The 22,479-nt window shown below is 35.4% G+C and overlaps 2 protein-coding genes and 8 non-coding genes across 10 annotated transcripts in view; all 10 read left to right on the top strand.

Moving 5' to 3' along the window:
* The first annotated feature begins 459 nt into the window (after nt 1–459).
* LOC140743017 (5S ribosomal RNA) lies at nt 460–578 on the top strand. The gene has a single exon (XR_012102330.1). It is a non-coding gene; the product is annotated as a 5S ribosomal RNA (ribosomal RNA).
* Nucleotides 579–1,821: 1,243 nt separating this feature from the next.
* LOC140743006 (5S ribosomal RNA) lies at nt 1,822–1,940 on the top strand. The gene has a single exon (XR_012102321.1). It is a non-coding gene; the product is annotated as a 5S ribosomal RNA (ribosomal RNA).
* Nucleotides 1,941–3,187: 1,247 nt separating this feature from the next.
* LOC140743055 (U1 spliceosomal RNA) lies at nt 3,188–3,350 on the top strand. The gene has a single exon (XR_012102363.1). It is a non-coding gene; the product is annotated as a U1 spliceosomal RNA (small nuclear RNA).
* Nucleotides 3,351–4,532: 1,182 nt separating this feature from the next.
* On the top strand, nt 4,533–4,651 carry LOC140743016 (5S ribosomal RNA). The gene has a single exon (XR_012102329.1). It is a non-coding gene; the product is annotated as a 5S ribosomal RNA (ribosomal RNA).
* Nucleotides 4,652–5,214: 563 nt separating this feature from the next.
* On the top strand, nt 5,215–5,376 carry LOC140743047 (U1 spliceosomal RNA). Its single transcript, XR_012102354.1, has one exon. It is a non-coding gene; the product is annotated as a U1 spliceosomal RNA (small nuclear RNA).
* Nucleotides 5,377–7,887: 2,511 nt separating this feature from the next.
* LOC140743021 (5S ribosomal RNA) lies at nt 7,888–8,006 on the top strand. Its single transcript, XR_012102334.1, has one exon. It is a non-coding gene; the product is annotated as a 5S ribosomal RNA (ribosomal RNA).
* An 849-nt stretch (nt 8,007–8,855) lies between these two features.
* Nucleotides 8,856–8,974, top strand: LOC140743039 (5S ribosomal RNA). The gene has a single exon (XR_012102351.1). It is a non-coding gene; the product is annotated as a 5S ribosomal RNA (ribosomal RNA).
* A 1,213-nt stretch (nt 8,975–10,187) lies between these two features.
* On the top strand, nt 10,188–10,349 carry LOC140743049 (U1 spliceosomal RNA). Its single transcript, XR_012102356.1, has one exon. It is a non-coding gene; the product is annotated as a U1 spliceosomal RNA (small nuclear RNA).
* A 142-nt stretch (nt 10,350–10,491) lies between these two features.
* Nucleotides 10,492–12,404, top strand: LOC140742488 (uncharacterized). Its single transcript, XM_073073387.1, has 3 exons — nt 10,492–10,899; nt 11,316–11,438; nt 12,255–12,404. Exons 1-3 carry the CDS (start codon nt 10,636–10,638, stop codon nt 12,375–12,377), a joined length of 510 nt encoding a protein of 169 aa, XP_072929488.1. The 5' UTR covers nt 10,492–10,635; the 3' UTR covers nt 12,378–12,404.
* A 4,623-nt stretch (nt 12,405–17,027) lies between these two features.
* Nucleotides 17,028–22,479, top strand: part of Gcn2 (eukaryotic translation initiation factor 2 alpha kinase Gcn2) — a 54,595-nt gene continuing 49,143 nt past the window's right edge. The window contains exons 1-7 of the mRNA XM_073073603.1: nt 17,028–17,175; nt 18,137–18,297; nt 18,777–18,912; nt 19,492–19,608; nt 19,978–20,111; nt 20,901–21,046; nt 21,551–22,058. Of these exons, the coding sequence (XP_072929704.1) occupies nt 17,122–17,175; nt 18,137–18,297; nt 18,777–18,912; nt 19,492–19,608; nt 19,978–20,111; nt 20,901–21,046; nt 21,551–22,058 (1,256 nt within the window). The 5' untranslated portion in view covers nt 17,028–17,121. The remainder of the gene's footprint in view (nt 17,176–18,136; nt 18,298–18,776; nt 18,913–19,491; nt 19,609–19,977; nt 20,112–20,900; nt 21,047–21,550; nt 22,059–22,479) is intronic.

Raw genomic sequence — 22,479 nt, 5'->3', positions numbered from 1 at the left:
ACTTGCTGTCAGTTGGAGTGCAAGCTCAGTTGCTACTTCAACATTATATAAGAAAAAAGTCATTGTGATGACTTTTTCAAACGAGGATACCCGATAAAATCGAGCATGTGTCGCATGATGTCGCATAGGTAAAAGTCTAGCTTAATATTATGGGTTCCAAAATACTGCCGCTTTTAAACATATCTAAGTATCCACCTCCACCAACGACCTCCAGAGTGGATTGGTAAGGGAACTTACAAGGGCCAACACATGTTTCCAATGCTCTCTCATGATATCAACAAGGTTTAACGACTCCAAAGAAAACTCATTAGTAATGAAAACATTTTGAATTGTAAATCATAATGAGGATGTTGTTACTCAGTTAAATTACCATTTATTGTTATCACGTGTCAACTATTTTTAAACATTCATGACATCATCAGACCGTACTTCATCACTACACAATTCGTACGCTTTGTCGCCAACGTCCATACCACGTTGAATACACCGGTTCTCGTCCGATCACCGAAGTTAAGCAACATCGGGCGCGGTCAGTACTTGGATGGGTGACCGCCTGGGAACACCGCGTGTCGTTGGCCTTTTGCTTTTTCAAAAATATAATTTTGCTTGGAATATCTGATATTATTTTGTTTTTGATAAAAGTCAACAATGCTTGCACCTCGGTAAAATGCATCTTCTTAATTTTTGTATTAACCTATTGCTAAGTACTAAAATAAAATTAAATAAGTAATTTTCACATGGGCATACAGCTCATCTGATGGCATTTTTAGTACCATCTATTGACATCGGAAGTTAGCTCTTAATAATAATGACCTTTTCTTTGACCTAAATGACGCGTAAACACGACACACCATGTTACTTTTTAAAGAAATAACTATAATTACTATGATTCAAAAAATATAATTATACTTATTACTATTCCAGTAAGTCGTGCAAGACTGCCTGATGCTAACACCTATTTCACAAACGCAATACAACATGTAATAAATGAAATGGAAAAGAAGGAATGGTCAAGTTTGAAGATACACGATATCCCTGTTGTTATTGAGTAAGTTAACATTAAAGTATTTTTATACGAAATTAAAATAATATATGAGCTTGCCCATCATCTTTGTTAAAGTCACTGTCAATCATTAAGATGGACATGGACATCTGCAATGAATCACAAATAAGACTGAAGAACCAGCTCCAAAATATAGGTATTTGTTACCAATACTGAAAATCAGGGCACAGCGAAATATGAATTTTACTATACATTTAGATCTAAAGATTATTTATGATTTGTTTAAAAACTGACAGTAACAATAGTTTTTCAAAATTAACTCATGGTTTGGAATCTACAGTCTATCAACGGATCTGTCTAAAATCTCTTGTGAACTCGTTACCGGTGTAAAAAGTATCATATAAATATTTTGCGTTACATTTCGTTTAAATTATTACGTCTAGACCAGATTAAAGCGCCGCGAGTAGACAAACATCTTAATGAAATAACAAAGAAATGATCCCACAGGGACCTTTCCAGGATTAAATAATAGAAAAAGCAAAATTCATCCGAACTCGTGAAGTATTCTTTGCTCCAAAAGTAAATGTAAATTTTCACTATTTTAATATTTTCAAATGTATGGATAAATCTTGAATGCTCATTGCGAGAGAAATTAGCCAGTGCCATCTCTATATCGTTTAGAGTACTAAGTGCATGGTCTGCATCCCTGTGCTCCATGCACTTCATCTTTATTGCTAGATGGCGACACAATGTATGAAAAGTACATCATACGTCATCAATGTTGGCAGTAAGTCTCCCAACAATTTACTTCAGCTGTTGCCAACGTTCATACTACGTTGAATACACCGGTTCTCGTCCGATCACCGAAGTTAAGCAACGTCGGGCGTGGTCAGTACTTGGATGGGTGACCGCCTGGGAACACCACGTGATGTTGGCTTTTTGCCTTTTTGTTTCCCATAAAATGTTATTAATTATTTGAATTAAGTATTATTTCTTAATTTATAAGGGACTTGTCGCATTCTTGGGGAACCTTTTGAAATATTAGCGACTTCTAAACGATCATTACCTACTGTTGTCTTATGCATCATTTGCAAAGATTTAACACTCTTTATTCATCATATACTCATTAAACTCAATGGCTTCTCTTTAACAAGTACAATAAAACCGATAAGGGGTTATAACTTTTATTTTTGAGCAAATGGTCTTCCTCTCCTCTTCAGCAAAATTATTATGAAATAAGCATTATTAAATTATTTACTACGAGAAAATTCAAGATTAAACCCTTTTAGAAAGAAGCAAGAACTTAATCAAAGAGTGATTCCATAACGTATGCTGTTCCACAAAGGAACATCTGGTCCCTTGTGGAACAGACGCTCCCTTGTGGAACCATCATCATTCGTATTAACGATGGTCACCATCAGCAAACGTACTACCAATAGTTCTATAATATGTCTATTTTTGGAAAGACTAAAAATAAATATTTTTGTACATCCTGCTCCTTACCTTTCCTTGATTTTGATCCTTCAAGCCTTATTCCAAAAATCTTATTCCCTGTAAGCTGTGGTTTGAGTATAAATCAATGTGTAAAATGGGTTGTTATACTAAATGATTTGGTACGTTGGTCACATAGTTAAGAAGTTAATATTACATCGCATCGCTAGATCGCGCTACTGAGTTGCACTCATTTACGTGTCGTGTACAATGTACATGTGAATAAATTTAATTTATGTCAAGCTTTCGAGATTCCTCTTCAATGATCCATATTTTAATTTGTTTAGTTATTCTTCATTTTAATTTATAATTTTCAATTTCATTCAGTATGAAATTAAGTTATCTATTAATAAAGTCATACTATTCGCACAAGATGGCGGCGCAATGACAATGCGAGCCAACGCCATCAGTATTGGCTACTCACTAAATCAATTTAATTCTGCTGTAGCCAACATCCATACCGCGGTACATCCATACATACTGATAACACCAGTTCTCGTCTCTCCGTCTTATATAATATACATTGCTGATTCAATCATGGAGTTGAATTAATTTCAAATTCCATCGCCAGGTGGCACTACAAATTCACGATTATTGTAACAGCTAGACGGCAGGATAAAATTCGCCTCTACATCACGCTGTTGAGAAGTCGTCCTGGCTCGTATAAGTACCACGCTCTGCGGTGGAGAACTCATACTTACCTGGCGTAGGGGACACCGTGATCAGGAAGGCGGTTCCCCCAGGGCGAGGCCTTCCCATTGCACTCCGGTTGGGTTGACCCCTGCGATTATCCCTAATGTGGATAACTCGGAAGTGTAATTTTTGATAGTGGGGACTGCGTACACGCTGGCCCTTAAGATAATGTGGATAACCAAATCAAGTAAAGGCAAGATGTAGCTTTGTAGTCTTTCCTTGGAATTATTGTAATGTTCTAGATTCAAAGAGACCAGACAATTTTACAGTTTCCAAATAATTTACAATTTACTTACTTAGTCCTTTCTAGCTGAATCACATCCTCGAAAGTTACATTATTTTTCCTTATAACTTAATTTAAAGATTATTTGCTACTTTAAGTAGATAGTTTACTTTTAGTCCATTGAAAAGTTACATTTGGGGTTGCGTTTTTTAGAGGACGCAATTTTATTTTTTTGAAGGGTAAGGTAACCCCTATTTTCAAGATGGCGGCCGTGGGACAAGGGTGGCGACCCTACAAACTTGGTTTTGGCTTTACACTGACCCCCCCTACACTTCAAAAAAATAAAATTGCGTCCTCTAAAAAACGTAAGGTTAGGCCTAAAAAATGTAACATTTCAATGGACTATTTGTAGACTTTGTCACTTTATAATTCTAGTTTCAAAAATGATTTTATCGGAATCTGGATCAATCATAGGCTAATATAAACCTTATGAACTTTATGAATATAAATATAGGCACAAAAATAACTTCTTTAAAATTTATCATCCTTGCTTCGTTTAACCACGCTGAATAAAATTTAATCTGTGTATCCATCGATATACTACTAATAAAGACGAAAATGTCATTGTGTGTATCTAATACAATACGCACTGTCTACCAATACCACAGTATATATCCTTATACTGTGTCAATACGCACTTGGCCAGCGCGGTGGACTATGGCCTAATCCTTCTCATTGTGAGAGGAGACCCGTGCCCAGCAGTGGGACAATAATGGGTTGTTGATGATGATGATGATCTAATACAAAATAATTTATAATGACTGATGAATTTATAATTATGTCACCAAAATGACGTATTCTCTGAATTTTATAATTTTGTTTGCCAATGTCAGCAAATTTATTTTATATTTTTTTATTATCTTAGCAACATTTATATTTTAATATTGTGACTTCAGTTTTTCATTTATGAAATATTTTTTTTATTGTAATCATAGACTGTTTTGAGTTTAGTTACATAATGTAACAGTTTAATTTTAGCACAAGTTGACTATTTATAAATATTGCTCTGACATCATCAGACATCATCAGTGTACTGTATACACACAATTCGTATGCATTGTCGCCAACGTCCATACCACGTTGAATACACCGGTTCTCGTCCGATCACCGAAGTTAAGCAACATCGGGCGCGGTCAGTACTTGGATGGGTGACCGCCTGGGAACACCGCGTGTCGTTGGCCTTTTGCTTTTTTCCCCATTATTATAATTTTATCCGATTTATTTTGTTCATAGACATAGATTTCATAGAAGATAAATTTTCTGTTACATGATTTTGTTATTTACATATTCCATATTTCTAACTTCTTATCCCTAACCATTAAATGAAATTAGGCTTCTTGCTTTATTAGTTTTTGTATCAATCTCCGTACTATTTGATCCATTCTTCTTCTTAATATAAGTAACATTTCTTTATATGATATTGTCTACAAATCTTGAAATGTTACTTTTTGTTTTGCAATCATTGGCTGAAAGCATACCTATTTGTTTTCCCCTGCTCCTGGATGACGATCTATAGGATGAACAGACGCTATAATATATTATAGGCTAGCGCAGATCAAGCTCAAGGTTACAATAAATCCAGAACTCAAAACTAGATGGCGCTACTTCTGCTAGTATAGACGACTAAAGTTTAAAAACATTTGCCACTAGATGGCGATATAAAAATGACGTCACGAAATCTGAATCACGCTAACAACATGTTGTTCAAAGAACTATAAGTACCCGGTTTTGCGCTGATAAACTCATACTTACCTGGCGTAGGGGACACCGTGATCATGAAGGCGGTTCCCCCAGGGCGAGGCCTTCCCATTGCACTCCGGTTGGGTTGACCCCTGCGATTATCCCTAATGTGGATAACTCGGACGCGTAATTTTTGATAGTAGGGACTGCGTTCGCGCTGTCCCTTTATAAATATGTTAAGTTTGGAATTATGGTATGGTGTGTTGTGTACTTGTGTGTACTTTGCAGTAGAGTTGCGCAAAATGTATCACTAAAGTGAAAAGAGTGATATATATCTTTTGAACTTAGTGATATATATCACTCTTTTAGCTCAATAGCTCACTTTAGCTCAGTATCAGAGAATCAGATCAAAATGTTTTGACAACATTTTTGATTCCTATAATTAATACAAAACTGGCAAGAAATTATATATGAATTATCACAGCCAACGCTATTTGTATATCCCGGTTTCCATGTTCTTAGCAATAAAATATTTTAATTTAGTGTTTAGTACGTAACCGTAACTGTTATATATCTCAATCAACGCATTTGACTCGAATCAGGCTCACTACTCACTCTCAGTCAGTCGCTCATTTGACTCATCGCTCACTCGCGAGCTAGTATAACACTGTTGAGTTGAAGAAGATCTTATATCCGGAATCGTTTGAATCTATGAACTAAACCATGTGATGCGGATATAAAGATATAATTCAAATCCGTCGGAGTTGATGAGTGATTAGCTCTTTGGTGAAGATATATATATTTTATATCACTCACTCGCGAGCTACACAATTCTACTTTGCAGTTTGCACTGTAATGCGTGCGTTCATAGAATTTGGTAATACACTACACTCCGTGCGTCTTAATATTCATTACGTTGTCGTAGACTAAATCGCGATTACATTGTTATTCACAATTTCAAACCATTTGAATATTACTGATATTACGTTGTTTCATTTCAAAATAGGTATATGTATCATTTACTATCCACCTATAAAAAGTCTTATATCTGTTATCTAAAATGAATATTAATAACACAGTACAAATATCTATAATCCATATACTTTATACTGTGGTAATAATTTTTTTTTATTTATTTATTTATTTATAAAAAATAAATACACAGTTTAACAAGATACACAAAAATAAATAATGTCCAACATGTAACTCTATAAGTGGCATGTCGTTGGCTTTTTGTTGCTAAAAATATTTTTCACGGTCATTACTTATCCACAACAAGTGTGTCATTAGAAAATACTCAATGAACTCTACATTAATCACATTTAAGAAATCATACATTAATAATCTTAGTACTATTAACCTTTATTTGTATATTGTTACATGTTAATCCTAACTCATTCACTCTTATTTTTACAGAGGGCTCATAGTTATAATTAATTAATCTTTAAATTGCTTCTTATTGTGTATGGTGCACGAATTAACTAGAATTAGACGATTTAGTTCTATAGTTACAAACAACAAGTTAATAATATTACCTACAATTATGTTAAACGGAAGTTGTGCGCCAGAATTTGGGAACACACTTCGTGCTTTTTCATATAATGTTATCATATAATTATATTATATATGAGTATAGTAACCTTTATAGAATGTTGCCTTTAATTTAGTTAAATTTAAGTTTTATAAAACAATAATAAATAATTAATAACATTCTAGCGCCAAGTTCAGATAAAGAACGTAACAGTTTAATTTTATCATAAATTGATTATTAACCCTTAATTAGGCGCATGGGGTCACAACCACTTCAAATGAAAAAAAATTTCTTGAGGTGCTAGGACCGCACTCACGCTCTTGCTAGCTTCCTACCTCCCCTGGAGGTGCCCAAATTAGTCACAGCTCAAAAATCATCGTGTGCCCATATCTTTTGAGTACTGACCACTTACGTAACATCTTTTGACGGAAGATAAGATTTTATTTTTGTGTTTTGTAGCCAAAATATCCCGAAGTCATCTGAGGGTAGCTATTTTTATGTAGATATAGCAATTATGATTCATGACAATCTGAAGATATGGACGGAAAGTGTAATGGTTCAAAGTACCATCACCTAACACAGGGAGCCATACGGGGTACTAGAAACGCTAAAGTTCTCGTGGAATATTTTCAATTGTTTTTTGACAAATGCGTTATTTAATAAACATTATATAACTAATATATTTATGAAATAAAAGATAAGTTCCACTGAGATCTGCAAGAGAAGGTAGATCAATCAATAGCTAAGCGCAGCCGATATACATTGTGGCGCAGAAAGAACGACAAAAAGTGCCAACCAAATGCCACAAGTGTTGTAAATTTATTTGTCAACAACACTTTGGGGTTTATTACATCCAATGCAGAACAAAAGAATCTCCTGATGAAACTGATTATTATTTTTAATGTTCATCTTAATTAAGTCAATTTTTTTTAGTTTCAAGAGACATTTTTTTTTAACTAAGTTTCAATCTAAAGTTATGTTTTTGTTTCCTTAATAAATAACTCTAATATCTTGATAATACACACTACTATTTATTTATTTGTTATGTTCTTTTTTTATCTTGTTTTTTGTGGTCACTCGAGAGGTCGAGACCCCATGCGACTAATTGAGCGATTTTCTTTACGCGCCTAATTAAGGGTTAATAAATATTGCTATGTTATCATCAGACTACGGTACTTCATCATTATACAATTCGTTCGCACTGTTGCCAACGTCCATACCACGTTGAATACACCGGTTCTCGTCTGATCACCGAAGTTAAGCAACATCGGGCGCGGTCAGTACTTGGATGGGTGACCGCCTGGGAACACCGCGTGTCGTTGGCCTTTTGTTGCTAAATACAATTTATTATGGTGATTATTTACCCTCAACAATTGCTTTTTTAATATTTTCTCAGAAATTCTCCAAGAACTATACAGTAATCTTATTTAAGAAGTCATACTGGAAATATCTTCTTTTAAGCAACCATACAAGGGGACGTCTCGTAACCATAATTATAGTAGTGACCGTTATTTGTATATTGTTACATCTTTTACTTTTATTTTTATGGAGGGCTCATAATAACAATTAAATTTTAAATTGCTTCTGACTGGATGTGGTGCACGAATTAACTGGAATTAGACAATTTAGTACGTTAGTTACAAACAAAAAGTTACTAATATTGCCAATAAATATGTTAAATTTAAGTTGGGCGCCGGAATTTGCGAATGTTATCATGTTACCCAAAGAGTAAAAAGTACTTTTACAGGATGTAACTGTAAGGGTATATTTTTATAACAATACTTTTTAGTTAATTTATGTTAATAAGAGTTTATTTAATTGCTGGTGAGCAACAATGTAGCGGGAAACTATATAAAAAGAAAGAAGGATATTATGTTTTTTGAGAGAATAAGATGTCATGGAATGAATTGTCAGAGAAAATAAATAATGGAGTTGTAATTGAATCTTTTATTATATAAAATAGTATTTCAGGAATAATGAGCTTACATTACCTTAAATTTTGTTCAATTTAAGTTGTATAAAACAATAAATAAATAATTAATAACATTCTATCGCCAAGTTCAGATAGATAATGTATGTAGATTTAATTTTATCATTAATTGATTATTTATAAATATTGCTATGATATCATCAGACTACGGTACTTCATCACTACACAATTCGTTCGTACTGTCGCCAACGTCCATACCACGTTGAATACACCGGTTCTCGTCCGATCACCGAAGTTAAGCAACATCGGGCGCGGTCAGTACTTGGATGGGTGACCGCCTGGGAACACTGCGTGTCGTTGGCTTTTTTGTTGCTAAATACATTTTATTATGGTGATTATTTACCCTCAACAATTGATTTTTTGATATTTTCTCAGAAATTTTCCAAGAACTATACAATAATCTTATTTAAGAAGTCATACTGTAAATATCTTCTTTTAAGCAACCATACAAGGGGACGTCTTGTAACCATAATTATCATAGTACTAGTGACCGTTTTTTGTATATTGTTACATCTTTTACTTTTATTTTTATGGAGGGCTCATAATTACAATTAAATTTTAAATTGCTTCTGACTGTGTATGGTGCACGAACTAACTAGAATTAAACGATTTAGTACGTTAGTTACGAACAACAAGTTAATATTATTACCTCAAATTATGTTAAATTAAAGTTGGGCGCCGGAATTTGGGAACGCACTTCGTGCCTTTTGGTATGATACGAGTGCGTATTACCCAAAGAGTATTGTAAGAGTAACCGTAATATAATGTAACCTTAAAGTTTGTGATTGAAGTTGTATTTTTCGCAATGAATTCTGCATGATCAGGATATAATTTATATGAAATCAACATTTTGGAAGTATAAGATTAATGTAAATAGAAAATTAATGTATACATTGATATTGCTGACCCGTATACGATTTACGTTACCTTACTTTATGTTACATAAACCAAATTGATATACTAACAAAAATTCGGCCCCATACAATATGTAATAACTAGTTTTTATACTATGTCATTGGCCCCATAAAGTATTAAGATATAATATTTAATAAGACGTAGACTTTTTCATAAGAGAAGAGAGAATAGGTACCTAATGGAAAATTAGTATCCTACTTTAGCACTATAATATTAAGGGCAATGTGTAATAAACGTATACGTCAATAAATAAAGTCATAGCTAGACTGGAATACAGATCTGAAACAAGAAAAACCATAATTGAAGGCACAGACCTATATCTAAATTGAAGGCATAATAAAGGAACAGATGGTACAAAGATGGCATTATGAATCCAGATAATTTTAGAACTTCAGATCTATACTCAAACCATAACAGACGTACAAAACGTCACTTACTTAAAGTTGAAATTAATATTAAACTGTACCGGTAGGTGGCGCCACTAAATCATGAGCTTCTCAACTGTTAGATGGCGGTATAAAATTACGTCACGAGACCTGAATCACGCTAACAACATGTTGTTCTAAGAACTATAAGTACTCGGTTTTGCGTTGAAGAACTCATACTTACCTGGCGTAGGGGACACCGTGATCAGGAAGGCGGTTCCCCCAGGGCGAGGCCTTCCCATTGCACTCCGGTTGGGTTGACCCCTGCGATTATCCCTAATGTGGATAACTCGGACGCGTAATTTTTGATAGTAGGGACTGCGTTCGCGCTGTCCCTTTATAAATATGTTATGAATTGTTATGTTTGGAAGTATGTGTGTGCTTACTGTACGTACTATCGTAGAATTGTACTGTTATGCGTTCGGTGCGTTCCTGGAATTTGGTAACGCACTCCATTCTCCATGCTTCTCTATGTTCAGGTTTTACATTAAATCAGAAATCACCATTACATTGTTTTACGGCATTGGTATCATCTAAAAATATATTTATCAACTACTGACCTACAAAGAAGTCCTATCTGTTATCGAAAAATAATATGAATAATGTCCAAATTGCAGCGATCACATGTATAACTGGCATGTTGTTGGCAACGTGACGTATACCAATGGTTTCTTCCTGACCACCCAGAGGATCGACATCTCCAATATAGTGAGCCTCTTCGGCACTCGGACTGTCAACGAGACTTTACAAGCAGTTAGCACTATCCGAGGCGAAGTTAACTTCAGAGACATGCAAGTTGGGCTCGACGTGGTCTTTGTCCAGGAAGACGGTAGCGTTCAACATTACACTGGCGTATTTACATACGTTCTGTCCCGTTTCCTGTTTTCGGTTTGTATCTGTATTATTTCTTATAAATATAAATTATCTAAAGATAGTAACCAATTTAAAATAGGACAAGGGTGCGAGTTTTTATTATCACATTTATTGGTTTATACTTGTCAATGTATCCGTGGAGTAAGTTGATAAGGCCTGATGTAAAGGAAATATATTTTTTCACACTCTGAATTACCATAATTTTTAATTCCAACCTATAAAAATAAATAACATTATTTATGACTAAAAATGACAGAACACAGCATTGCTGCTAGAATCATAGTCATAGTTTAATAAATAAATAAAAAATAAAATAAAATAGTCGAACAGCAAAACACACAATTTATTTGTACAATATTATTCAGAAAAAAATCAGAAACTGGTTAAAGGCGCAAAATTATTATTATTAAAACGTTTATTACGTGTTTTAGATCTCGAAGAACTTTCACACGGGAGAATTCACAACAGTTGTATCTTCAACATCCCTGAATCCGAAGGGTCCAAGAATGATCTACATGCCAGCCAACAGCGTCACAGAGGTTTTATCACGACGGGTAGGTATTTTTGACATAAATACTTGCAAGTGACACGATTATAAAATAAGCACTTAAAATGTTAATGACGAAGGCAAATATCGTAAGCTAACCGATTGACAAAAAATGTTTGAAGGCAATCAACCAGCTCCAGTTTCTTTTAAGTAATAATTAAGTCCACCATGGTCTTCTGCCGCTCATACTTGCAGTCAACGGCAGATGAGATTGGAGTCCTACCTGAGGTTGGCCTCAGGTGTGTTGCTATCTCAAAGGTATAAGTTGGAACGCCTCGGACAAGAATGTCTTACCACACACTTCAAACCAGAACACAGAAGTGCTTAACGTTGCTGTTATTAGACAAATCTGTGTAAAGGTGATGCCTTTGGAGTCGAATTCCAAAATAGAAGTGGGTAATTATGGCAATGGTTCTTTTATTTTTTGGTAAGATGAGCGAGCAGTAGAACATTATTTTGAAGGTGGTAGAACCCTTTGTGGTTCGACTGCGGCGGCATCACCGCCACACCTATTTCTACCTAATAACAGCAGTGTTAGGCGCTGCTGTGTTCTGTTTTGAAGGGTGTGGTAAGGGAGACAGACTTTTCCGCAGCGATCCAGCTTAGTCCTCAGGGGTAGCGGCGCATCTGTGGCCGTCCTCAGGTAGGAATATCTAATCCTATCTGGGGTTCATTACAGATGTCCATGAGCGGCAGTAGCCACTTACCATCGGGTGGACTGCTCGTCTGCTACTCCTATATTATAAAATATATATAATTTTTAAACTTGCACTTAATTGTTAAAGATGATGACAATAATGACCATATACATGTTATTTTTCAGTTTACGCCAAGTAGCATCTCGAGGAGTGTAAGGGAGTGGGCAACCGACACATTTCAACCACTCCTGCTAGAAATAGTGCAGACGAAGCTGGAATTTCCAAAAGTGTGTTTTGTTAATTGTTAATATGTAATATAATTATTTTTTTAGCAATACTTGTTTTATTATCCTAAAATTTTCGAGTGATCCAAATACTTTCAAGCTACAGTTTTATCACGTACTACCCTACGTAAATTGTTTCTAATATTTGTAAAGGTAATGTAAAAGAAAGAGCAGTTAAATATTTTTATAGATAGAAAAAGTATATGAATATACACAGAAAGTAAGAAAGTTCCAGCAGATTATTTTATGACACTTCAAATCAGAACTAGGTCATAAAGAGTTACGAGGGTGCGTTTTTAAGTCCGCGGAATGGCAGGGTTGGAGGGGGGATAGCGGGCTCGTTAAGGGCGGTACGTGTTAAATGACTCATAAATAGTATAAATATAAAGTTTTATCACAATTGCATCATTAGTTTTAAAACTATCGACGATTAAACAACTCAATCCGGAAGAAAATTGGAAGTATGGAGAAAATCGAGCATCGCGCCGTTATAAAGTTCCTTACCAAGCAAGGAAAGTCTGTGCAAATCATAATGGAAGAGATGTCATCGGTTTACGGGGACTCTTGCCCTGGAAAAACGATGGTTTACAAGTGGAACAACCTTTTTAAGCAAGGCAGGGATTCACTTGAAGACGACCCACGACCAGGACGGTCTGTTGAGGTGACCATTCCGGAAACGATAGCGGAAGTCGAAAAATTAATACTGGAAGATGCTCGGCTAAAGAAGAAACAGCTTACAGAAATGGTTGGAGTATCGGATACAACCATTTTTAAAATTCTGCATGACCATCTTGGCATGACTAAGGTCAGCGCGCGGTGGGTGCCGAGAATGCTCACGCCGCCTCAGAAACAACAGCGCGTTGAATGTTCCCGTGCGTTTTTGAACCTCTGTGGAGAAGATAAGGATATTGTACTGAATCGAATTGTTACTGGAGATGAAACTTGGGTTCACCATTATGAACCTGAGTCTAAACAAGACTCCATGCAGTGGCATAAAAAGGGTACAGCACCTCCTAAAAAGTTTAAGGTGTCACAATCGGCCGGTAAACTCATGGCGACAGTCTTTTGGGATGCAGAAGGAATTTTGTTAATAGATTACAAAGATAAAGGTGTCTCTATAACCGGAGAATATTACGCAACAATCTTGGAGCGGTTAAAAGAAGCCATCAAAGAAAAAAGACGAGGAAAATTATCCAGAGGTGTCCTGCTGTTGCACGACAATGCGCCCGTACACAAGAGCCGTATTGCACTGGCTGCCCTGCATAAGGTGGGCTTTGATATTTTAAATCACCCACCCTATAGTCCAGACCTGGCTCCCAGCGATTATTATCTCTTTCCAAAAATGAAAAAAGAGCTTCGTGGAAAGAAATTTTCTACAGACGAAGAAGTAAAGGACGCAATTTCCTCGTATTTTTCCGACAAGGACAAAACATTTTTTTATGAGGGTTTAAATAAGTTAATACAAAGATCTGAAAAATGCATTCGTCTTGCAGGAGAATATGTAGAAAAAGAAAAATAATTTTGACATTTTATTTTCGCTCCTTGTCCCTCATTCCGCGAACTTAAAAACGTACCCTCGTACAGTCATCCATAAAGGAATGTTTTGTTTGGCAAATGTACTGCTGCAATAGAGTTCAGTAACCAGCTGAAATCAGACTTGGCTTATGGTCATTTCCATAAAATTAATAATTAATTAATAAATAATAATATAAAAAAAAAACAAAGTCATTTTTCTTTAATGTTTTGATGACCGCTGTATTTAAAGTCACTCGCAGAAACAAGTAGTGTAAATAAAAGATATAGGTAAAAGATAATAACATGATGTGATAAGTTAAACAGTAGTCTTGTGGGCACGAACTAATTACAGTAGCCCCTGGGAGTGCCATGATAATGTTATGATATGGCTTTTATCGACCATGGAACATTTATTTTAACAGGAATTTGCCTCAAATCGTGTTTCTATCTATAAACGATCTTTTTACGATATCAATAACATCATAAAAACTCAGTTACATGTGTTTTACAAGTGCTACTGTTTAGATGTACTAGTTAAACTTTGTGAAACAAATGACAGAAGAATTTAATTCCAACTTAAAAACAGAGGTTGTGAATTTAGATGTAAAGCATTCATTGACAATATCTAAATCTAATTTAGACGTTGGAACTAAAACTGTGAATGTTGCAAAAAATATTGATAGAAACAATTATTATTCCAAGGAAGATTTAATAACGAAAAATATTCCTGATATGAGTAATAAGATATGTATGCGCAAAAATCGAGAGAATTCATCAATATTGAAGTGTGCAAATTGGAAACCTGGTGATAGAATCGTTGAAGTATTTCCCGAGGACAATGATATACCGGAAGAGTTACGATATGAATTACTGGTAAAAGATAGTGTAGACCATAAACCCCTACAATATGCTGGACTCAACAATATTGCTGATGATATGTCTGATAGTACATTTGAACCAAATATGGACCTAAGCTTTAAAGATATTTCAGTGTTCAATTGGGAAGGAAAAAAGTCATTTAATTCCCGACGGGAGATATTTTTACCTAGTCAAACAGGTCCTATACAGAAATTTGAAAGCAGTTATGATGCTTTTCGTGCGGTATGGACCGACGATATTTTGGATATTATAGTAAAGGAGACGAATACTTATGCCGAACAAATACATTCTGAAAAAGAGTTGCAAGACCATCAGGTCTTTACTCCTACGAATAGAGATGAAATTCTAGTACTCTTTGCTTTTTATATGATGCTAGGAATCGTTAAATATCCTACGATAGACTCCGTATACTCTAAATCCTATCTGTTTTCTAACAGCTTCTTCTCGCGGGTTTTATCTCGCGACCGCTATTTTTCACTTAATCGATACTTATCTTTCGTGAATAACTTGAAAGTGGATAAAAGTACACCGTTATATAAAATCCAAACCGTAATTGATCACGCTAACAGCAAATTTCAGAGTTTGTATGTACCGAAGAGGAACATAACTATTGACGAGTCGCTGACTTTATGGAAAGGGCTACTTCACTTTAAACAATACATTCCATCGAAGGCAGCACGATTGGGAATTAAAACTTACGAGCTTTGTTGTTCGAAAACCAGTTACTTATGGTCATTTTTTGTTTACACGGGACGCCAAAGTACTTTTGATGATAAAAATTTCCTTGGTAATTCAGTTGTCACTCAGACGATTCTGAGGCTGATTCGTCCCTTGCTTGGGAAAGGATACACATTGTGGATGGACAATTGGTTCAATTCTCCGCTCATGGCCCGCTACCTTAAAAGAAACCAAACAGATTGCGTTGGGACGTTAAGATCGAATAGACTACATGTTCCAAGAACTGTAAGAATGCTGCCATTGGCTGAGGGCCAATATATTATGCGACACGCCAAAGATGTTTCTTTACTTGCTTGGCAAGATAAGAGACGAGTTATTATGGTATCAACTTATCACGACGATGAACAAATCGCAGCTCCGTCGAAAAGGCAACAAAATATTTACAAACCAAAAGTTGTTAGGGATTACAACAAGATGATGGGAGGAGTAGACAAGAAGGATCAAATGCTAGAACCTTACAAAGTTGAGAGAAAAAAATGTAAAAAGTGGTACTTCAAGCTGTTTAAACGTATCCTTAATGTAAGTATTCTAAATAGCAGGGTCCTGGTTGAGGAATCCAATAAGAAAAAGATTGATCACTTGAGTTTTAGATTAGATTTGGTGGACAGTATAATAAAAAGACATCTTGATCGAGCTTCAGTTAGCCTGAATGTGCGGTTACCATCGATCATAGCTAGATACCAGTATCAGCTAGGCCATTTTGTTGATATAATGTATGCTGATGAAAGCGATATAGTCACGGACGGCCAACGACCACGAAGAAGAAAGCTCGTTAAATTCGATGGATCCGAGATACCTTCTAAGAAATTTGTAAGGAAACGCTGTGTACAATGTCTATCACAAAACTCGAAAACGAATATCAGAGTAAACACTTACTGCACAGTTTGTAATGTGCCATTATGCGTTAGTGGTTGTTTTAAAAAGTATCATACTCCTGAAATGTAACAATTTATTTTAGCTTTTTGTAATGTGATTGAATCCATACAAATTAAAAATACTTTTTATTGTGTTTTATTTGGGTTCTCTCATCTGCATACGGTATTTGAGTAATGGTGTTAAAATATTTTAATATAGTAGGCACAAAAAAAATTCTACACTTGTTGCAAATTTACAAGCATCCAGTATTCCAGAGAGTTGTAACCTTGACCTTATTTTTGGAATTGGAAGAACACGTTCAATATCTACGCTTTGATTAACTTAATTTTTTATGGACCAGAATTTTATGTTGCTGACTATGAATATACTGATATATTTGTCAAGTCAAGCAAATAACAAGACAACTCAAATGAAATAACCACGAATAAAGTATCACCCAACATTTTTTAAACTAACTAAATATTTAACTAAAATATTAGGCCTATTTAACAAAGCTGACAATAGGCAAAATACCAACTCATCAAAAACCACGTTAAAAAAATTTAAACGCAGTTTGACATATATTTTTGCGCTGAACGCACCGACAGTACCTGTTTTGACACAACTGTCACATCCATATGTTGGACTATTGAAGTATTGACTGACTGACATTGACAGTGACAGATATTAGCCACTGTTGGTGTTGTGTATTTTGCTGTGAGTGATTATTTTACTTCATTTTTGAATTATGATTTCCAAATTGTGATACTATTCATGCAAAATGTGCGACGAAACCCCAGAAGAACGACAAAGTAACGAAATGGTGGCTCTCCAGGTTTGTTCCTTTTTTAAATTGTTTTATAGACTTATAGAGTCAAAGTTTGATTGGGCGCTCAGATCTATATTTATATTTTTCAAACTTTTATACTTACTTTTGACACGAACTACTATGATTAACTTTAACGTTATTACTAATGAGAATCTAATTAGTTTTCTATTACTGTTACAGGGTTTAATTACAAAAACTTCCAATAAGAAAAACATATTTAAATTTAAGTTACATATATTTTAAATCTGAACAGTTGCCGCATAGTAACTAAACGAACGAATATAATATATATTCCACAAATATGTTTTATTACAGCAAAAATATCTGACTTACTTTTATTTACTTGATGAACAAGAGATTAATCTAGATAACAGTTATTTTTAACCTTACTAACATTAACAAATAAGTTTTAACCCAATGCTAATGATTGAAACTTTTTTTAAAAATATGACAGATACTTGTTGCATTTCTTGTATGTACTAGGTTGTTTAAAAATAGTTTCTGTAAACATTCAACAAGAAAGATGTGTTCTACCCATTACTGTCTAACTGCTGGGCATGGCTCTTCTCTCAGAATGAGAAGGATTAGACCATAGTCCACCGCGCTGGCCAAGTGCGTATTGGTATACTTCACATACCTTTAAAATATTTTTTAAGATTTCACAGACATGCAATTTTCCTCATAATGTTTTCCTTCACCGTTTAAGCAAGTGATAATTAATTTCTAATATGGTCAGTAATTGGTTGACAGTATAGTAGTTTCCTTTTTAATCATTATATTACTCAATATTGGTTAATTTGTATTGTTTTAACGGATACACGGTTAAAATAAATGTAATTACATTTATTTCATGATGAAAGAAAATAAATAAAGTGACAAAATAAATAAATTTTAATACATTTATTTTCTTTGTCATTAAAGTTATTAGTGATTACATTGTGTAAAAAAATTCTTTTCAATATTTCAGGCCATTTACGGAGATGCAGTTGTGGATAATCGTCGGAAGGCTGTGTGGAACGAGTTCCGTCCATTAGATCTGTCAATAACATTGAATCCACTACATAACTCGGAGGGGAACCACTGCTCAGCGACAGTCCAGTTCAAATGTTGTCACAACTATCCTGATAAGTAAGTTGTGCTTTAATTGACAAAATACTTTTAAAAAATATATATATCTAAATTCATCATTCAGATATCGATCTGGTCTGGGATCGAACTTGGAACCCTTTGCGCGTCAAACCGCTACGGTGATCGCTCAGCCACACGAGTCACAACCATGTATTGATAATAACAAATGAGCATGTAGGTCATGTGTTCTATTGGCATGGGGCTTCATAAAGTAGAGTACAGCCGCATGCAACAATGCTGTTATTGAGTAGTAATCAATGTGGTGGTGGTGCCTCCCGTGTCAAACCATACTTTAAGGGACTTCAAAGTATTAAGAGACTATATTAATGTAGGTCTGAGAATCGGCTACAATCTATTTTTCATACCCCTAAGTGATAAAGAGTTGTTCACCCTTAACAAATTTTTATTTATATGGCAACACAACATTTGGCGATCACATATATAAATCTTTAAATATATATTTTTATTTTCTTTTTCAGACCACCAACAATAACAATCAACAAAATTCACGGCCTGTCAAATGATAATGCAACTAAACTATTGGGAGAATTGGATAAAATGGCTGTTGAGTTGTGTGGTGAAGTGATGATATTTCAGTTGGCACAGCATGTTCAGGTAGGAGCATGAAATCTATATACATTTTGCTTTGAGAGACTAATAATCTTTTAATAATAAAAGTAGTAGAATTTTTTGTACTTTGCTTCCAAAAATATTCACAGAATATAATACCTGTGGCTCCACCCGCGTTTATGATATTTAGCATGATATATAATTGAAATTTTGTACCTTCAACAACAATTTTTTTTTATCAAATGTTTTTTTTTTTTTTGGTATTAATACTAATTAAGAATAGGATTTATAGAAAATCTTTTCGTTTCTGTGAACTGGAACTGAACTGAACTGAAATTGAGCTTAAGATCATTTTCCTCAAAAAGGTTTAACTTTTTGAGGAAAATGATCTTAAGCTCAATTTTACAAACTTTAATGAAATTCTTTTTAAATATACCTTATGAGACACACTGATTTTAAATATTATGCTATCCGATAGCTACTGAGTATATTTAATATACATAGAGTGTTCTCATGACATCCAAGATTGGTGTACTTACTTTTTAATAAGATCAAGATAATCTTTTCATAATCAAGATAAGCTCTTAGCAAAGTTATCAATACCAAATATTTCAAATTTTTCAGCAATTCCTACATGATCATAACAAGCCAACACTTTCGTTTTATGATGAAATGTTGAAACAGAAAACTGAAACGGAGAAGTTAAAGAAACATGATCTTCAAGTGAAGGAGAATGAAGAGGTAATTTAATGTTAATTAATTTAATTAATAGTGATAGCCTAGTGGTTAAGAAACTCAGCCTCTTGATCGAGGGGTCCGATGTTCAAATCCCAGACATGCACCTCTTATCTTTCAAAGTTATGTATTACAAATTGAGAATTTAGAAACCTGCATACCTAAGAAATCTTAAAAAATTTTTTTACAAAATTATTTCACATACTACTTTATTTCACGCACTAGCCAAGTGTGGTGGACTATGGCCTAATCCTTCTCATTCTGAGTGGAGACCCGTTCCCAGCAGTGGGACAGTAATGGGTTGATGACGATATTGTTAACCAAGTTTAGCATCGTACAATAATGTCAGTAGTTCACTTGTTATTTATTTTTCAGCGTCAAAAGATAAAAGATGAAATCCAACGTCGGCAAGAGGCACTCAGGAGTGGGGGTAGACGGGTGCGGTTGTCTAGTGTGAACCAGGAGATCGAGCCGAACGATGGACAAGGCGACGCTCCTAAATTGGTCTAGTAAGTCATCTATATATTTATATTATATAAGGACATAAATTAATTATTTTGTTTGCTTGAACTATAGAGAGTTCTACCAACTTAGGATAACTTATACCTACTAGAGATTGTTAAATTTCGATCTTATATAGACAAATTAGGCGTATTTAGGTGTATATATCATTTCTCTAGACTAGTTCAGGTATTTGTTCAAATCACTAGATTTATTTAGGGAAAAGATAAAAATATGTTGTTATTTTGACATCCTCCGTGACTTGATCAAATCGCTTAGGGAATTGACCAAATCTCTGTTTTTATCATATCCCTGCGTCATATGGACAATTTAGGCGTATAGAGAAAGGTGGTAGAACCCTTTGTGGTTCTGCTCCGGCGGTACCACCGCCACACGTATTTCCACCTAATAATTGCAGTGTCAAGCGCTGCTGTGTTCTGGTTTGAAGGGTGTGGTAAGGGAGACATACTTTTTCGAGGCGTTACAGCTTCGTCCTTCTGAGGACCCTCTTCTTCTTCTGCTTGAGTATCTCTGGAATGCGGCGGATCTGTAGCCTCAAGTAGGAAATTAGGAATCTAATCCTATCAGGGGCTGATTACAGATGCCCATGGGCGGTAGTAGCCACTTAACATTGGATGGACTGCATGCTCTTCTACTACCTACCTAAAGAGGTTTTGATTAGTTGCTTCATTTTAAAAGGAAGACTAGTTCAAAGTTACATAATTTATACTTTGTAATAGTACTGATAAGCGCTACTCAATTATGTTCTAATTAAACTAAACCAATTATAATTCCAGCTATGCAGACGATAAGATGTCGCCGGCTAAGAAGATATTGCGTAGTCGTAACGCAGATGTGCCCTGCACATGCAATACTAAGGGCACGCAGGTCTTCAGGTACACACAGAGGAACAATAAGAAGGTCTACGTTGGGAATTGTATTGGTGAGACTACGAGTAATGTTGCATGCTTAGACTTTTTGCCAGATAAATATATGACGACCTGCGTAGTGCAACGGTCACAACATTTTTGGATACAAAACGGGTTCTGGGTTCGACATTGCATAGCTTACAAAAATCGAGTGTAGACTATCGAGTGTGTCTAGTGCAGACTATATGAGTGTTCAAATAGCCCCAATTTATACTTGGGAGTCGAACAGTGAATCCGCAAAATTGAAGCGTGTTTCTTTGAATCCAAAATAACTGGCGTTACGTAACCATTACTTAAAATTCTGCTTACCTATGTGCACAAATTCCTCTTAAAATCAACTCAGCTAATATTGATGATAATCCACGAAAAAATAATAATATTTTAAATATGTTTATTTACTGTAATAACCTTTTGTATCTAAGAATATTATTAACTCTATTATTAAACAAGGACGCACACGGCCGTACATACTTCGTAATATCAATCAGTGTCTAACTTTACCATTTTAATCATTCCAGGCCATTCTATCAATGGTTCGACAACATACCTAGCGATCGACGACGATGGCCAGCGAGTCGTCGCCAAGAAATGGTGTTTGCCCCCCGCTTCGGACTTCCAAAACAGAAACAGACAACTGACGGCCCTTCAACAGGACTTAAGGGCGACCTTCAGACTCAAACATCCTTATCTAATCCCTTACATCGCCATGGAACTAAATACAGAGTCAAAGAGAACGGGCAAACAGCTGATATATCTCTTCAGAGATTTCGTTCTCGGCGTCTCCTTAAAGTACCTTCAGAACAAGTGCAGAACATTTGGAGACAAGTTCGAAGCGCTAAGGATGCTTCGGCAAGTGGGTCTGGGTGTTTTTAGCGCGTTGAACGAGTTGCACAGTGTGGGTGTGTTGCATCGGGACGTGAGGAGTGAGAATGTGTTCTTGGAGGAGAGTGGTACAGTGAAGCTGGTTGGTGCTGGCCTGGACTCGAGACTCAGTGAAATGGTTGAAGGGGATAGCTATTGTGATAGGTGGGTGTTTGGTTGAAACAGATTGGTGTTACGATTTTTGAAACAGAGATATATAATAATGTATCATTACCAAATATTTTTTAATAGTTTCATTTCTTTGTTCGTGTACACACATGGTTAAGGTGCACATTACCCATTTCTGCATAATAGCACTTTTTTTATAACATAGGAGTAGCAGACGAGCATGCAGTCCACCTGATGGTAAGTGGCTACTGCCGCCCATGGACATTTGTAATCAACCCCAGATAGGATTAGATATTCGTACCTGAGGTCGGCTACAGATGCGCCGCTACCCCTGAGGACTAAGCTGGAACGCCTTGGAAAAGTATGTCTCCCTTACCACACCCTTCAAAACGGAGCACAGCAGCTCCTAATATTGCTGTGCAGGCAGAAATAGGTGTGGCGGTAGTGCCGCCGGAGT

This window comes from Epargyreus clarus, unplaced genomic scaffold, assembly GCF_041222505.1.
Source record: "Epargyreus clarus isolate Ecla_fem2 unplaced genomic scaffold, WU_Ecla_fem_2.2 ptg000006l, whole genome shotgun sequence".
NCBI classification, from domain to species: Eukaryota; Metazoa; Arthropoda; class Insecta; order Lepidoptera; family Hesperiidae; genus Epargyreus; species Epargyreus clarus.
Note: the sequence above shows the minus strand (reverse complement) of the source record. Positions and strands in the feature narration are given on the sequence as shown.

Coding starts and splice junctions, on each gene's coding strand:
- LOC140742488 (XM_073073387.1), top strand. CDS start 10,636: ATGTATAACTGGCATGTTGTTGGCAACGTGACGTATACCAATGGTTTC. Junction 10,900..11,315: donor TGTCCCGTTTCCTGTTTTCG/GTTTGTATCTGT, acceptor TACGTGTTTTAG/ATCTCGAAGAACTTTCACAC. Junction 11,439..12,254: donor CAGAGGTTTTATCACGACGG/GTAGGTATTTTT, acceptor GTTATTTTTCAG/TTTACGCCAAGTAGCATCTC.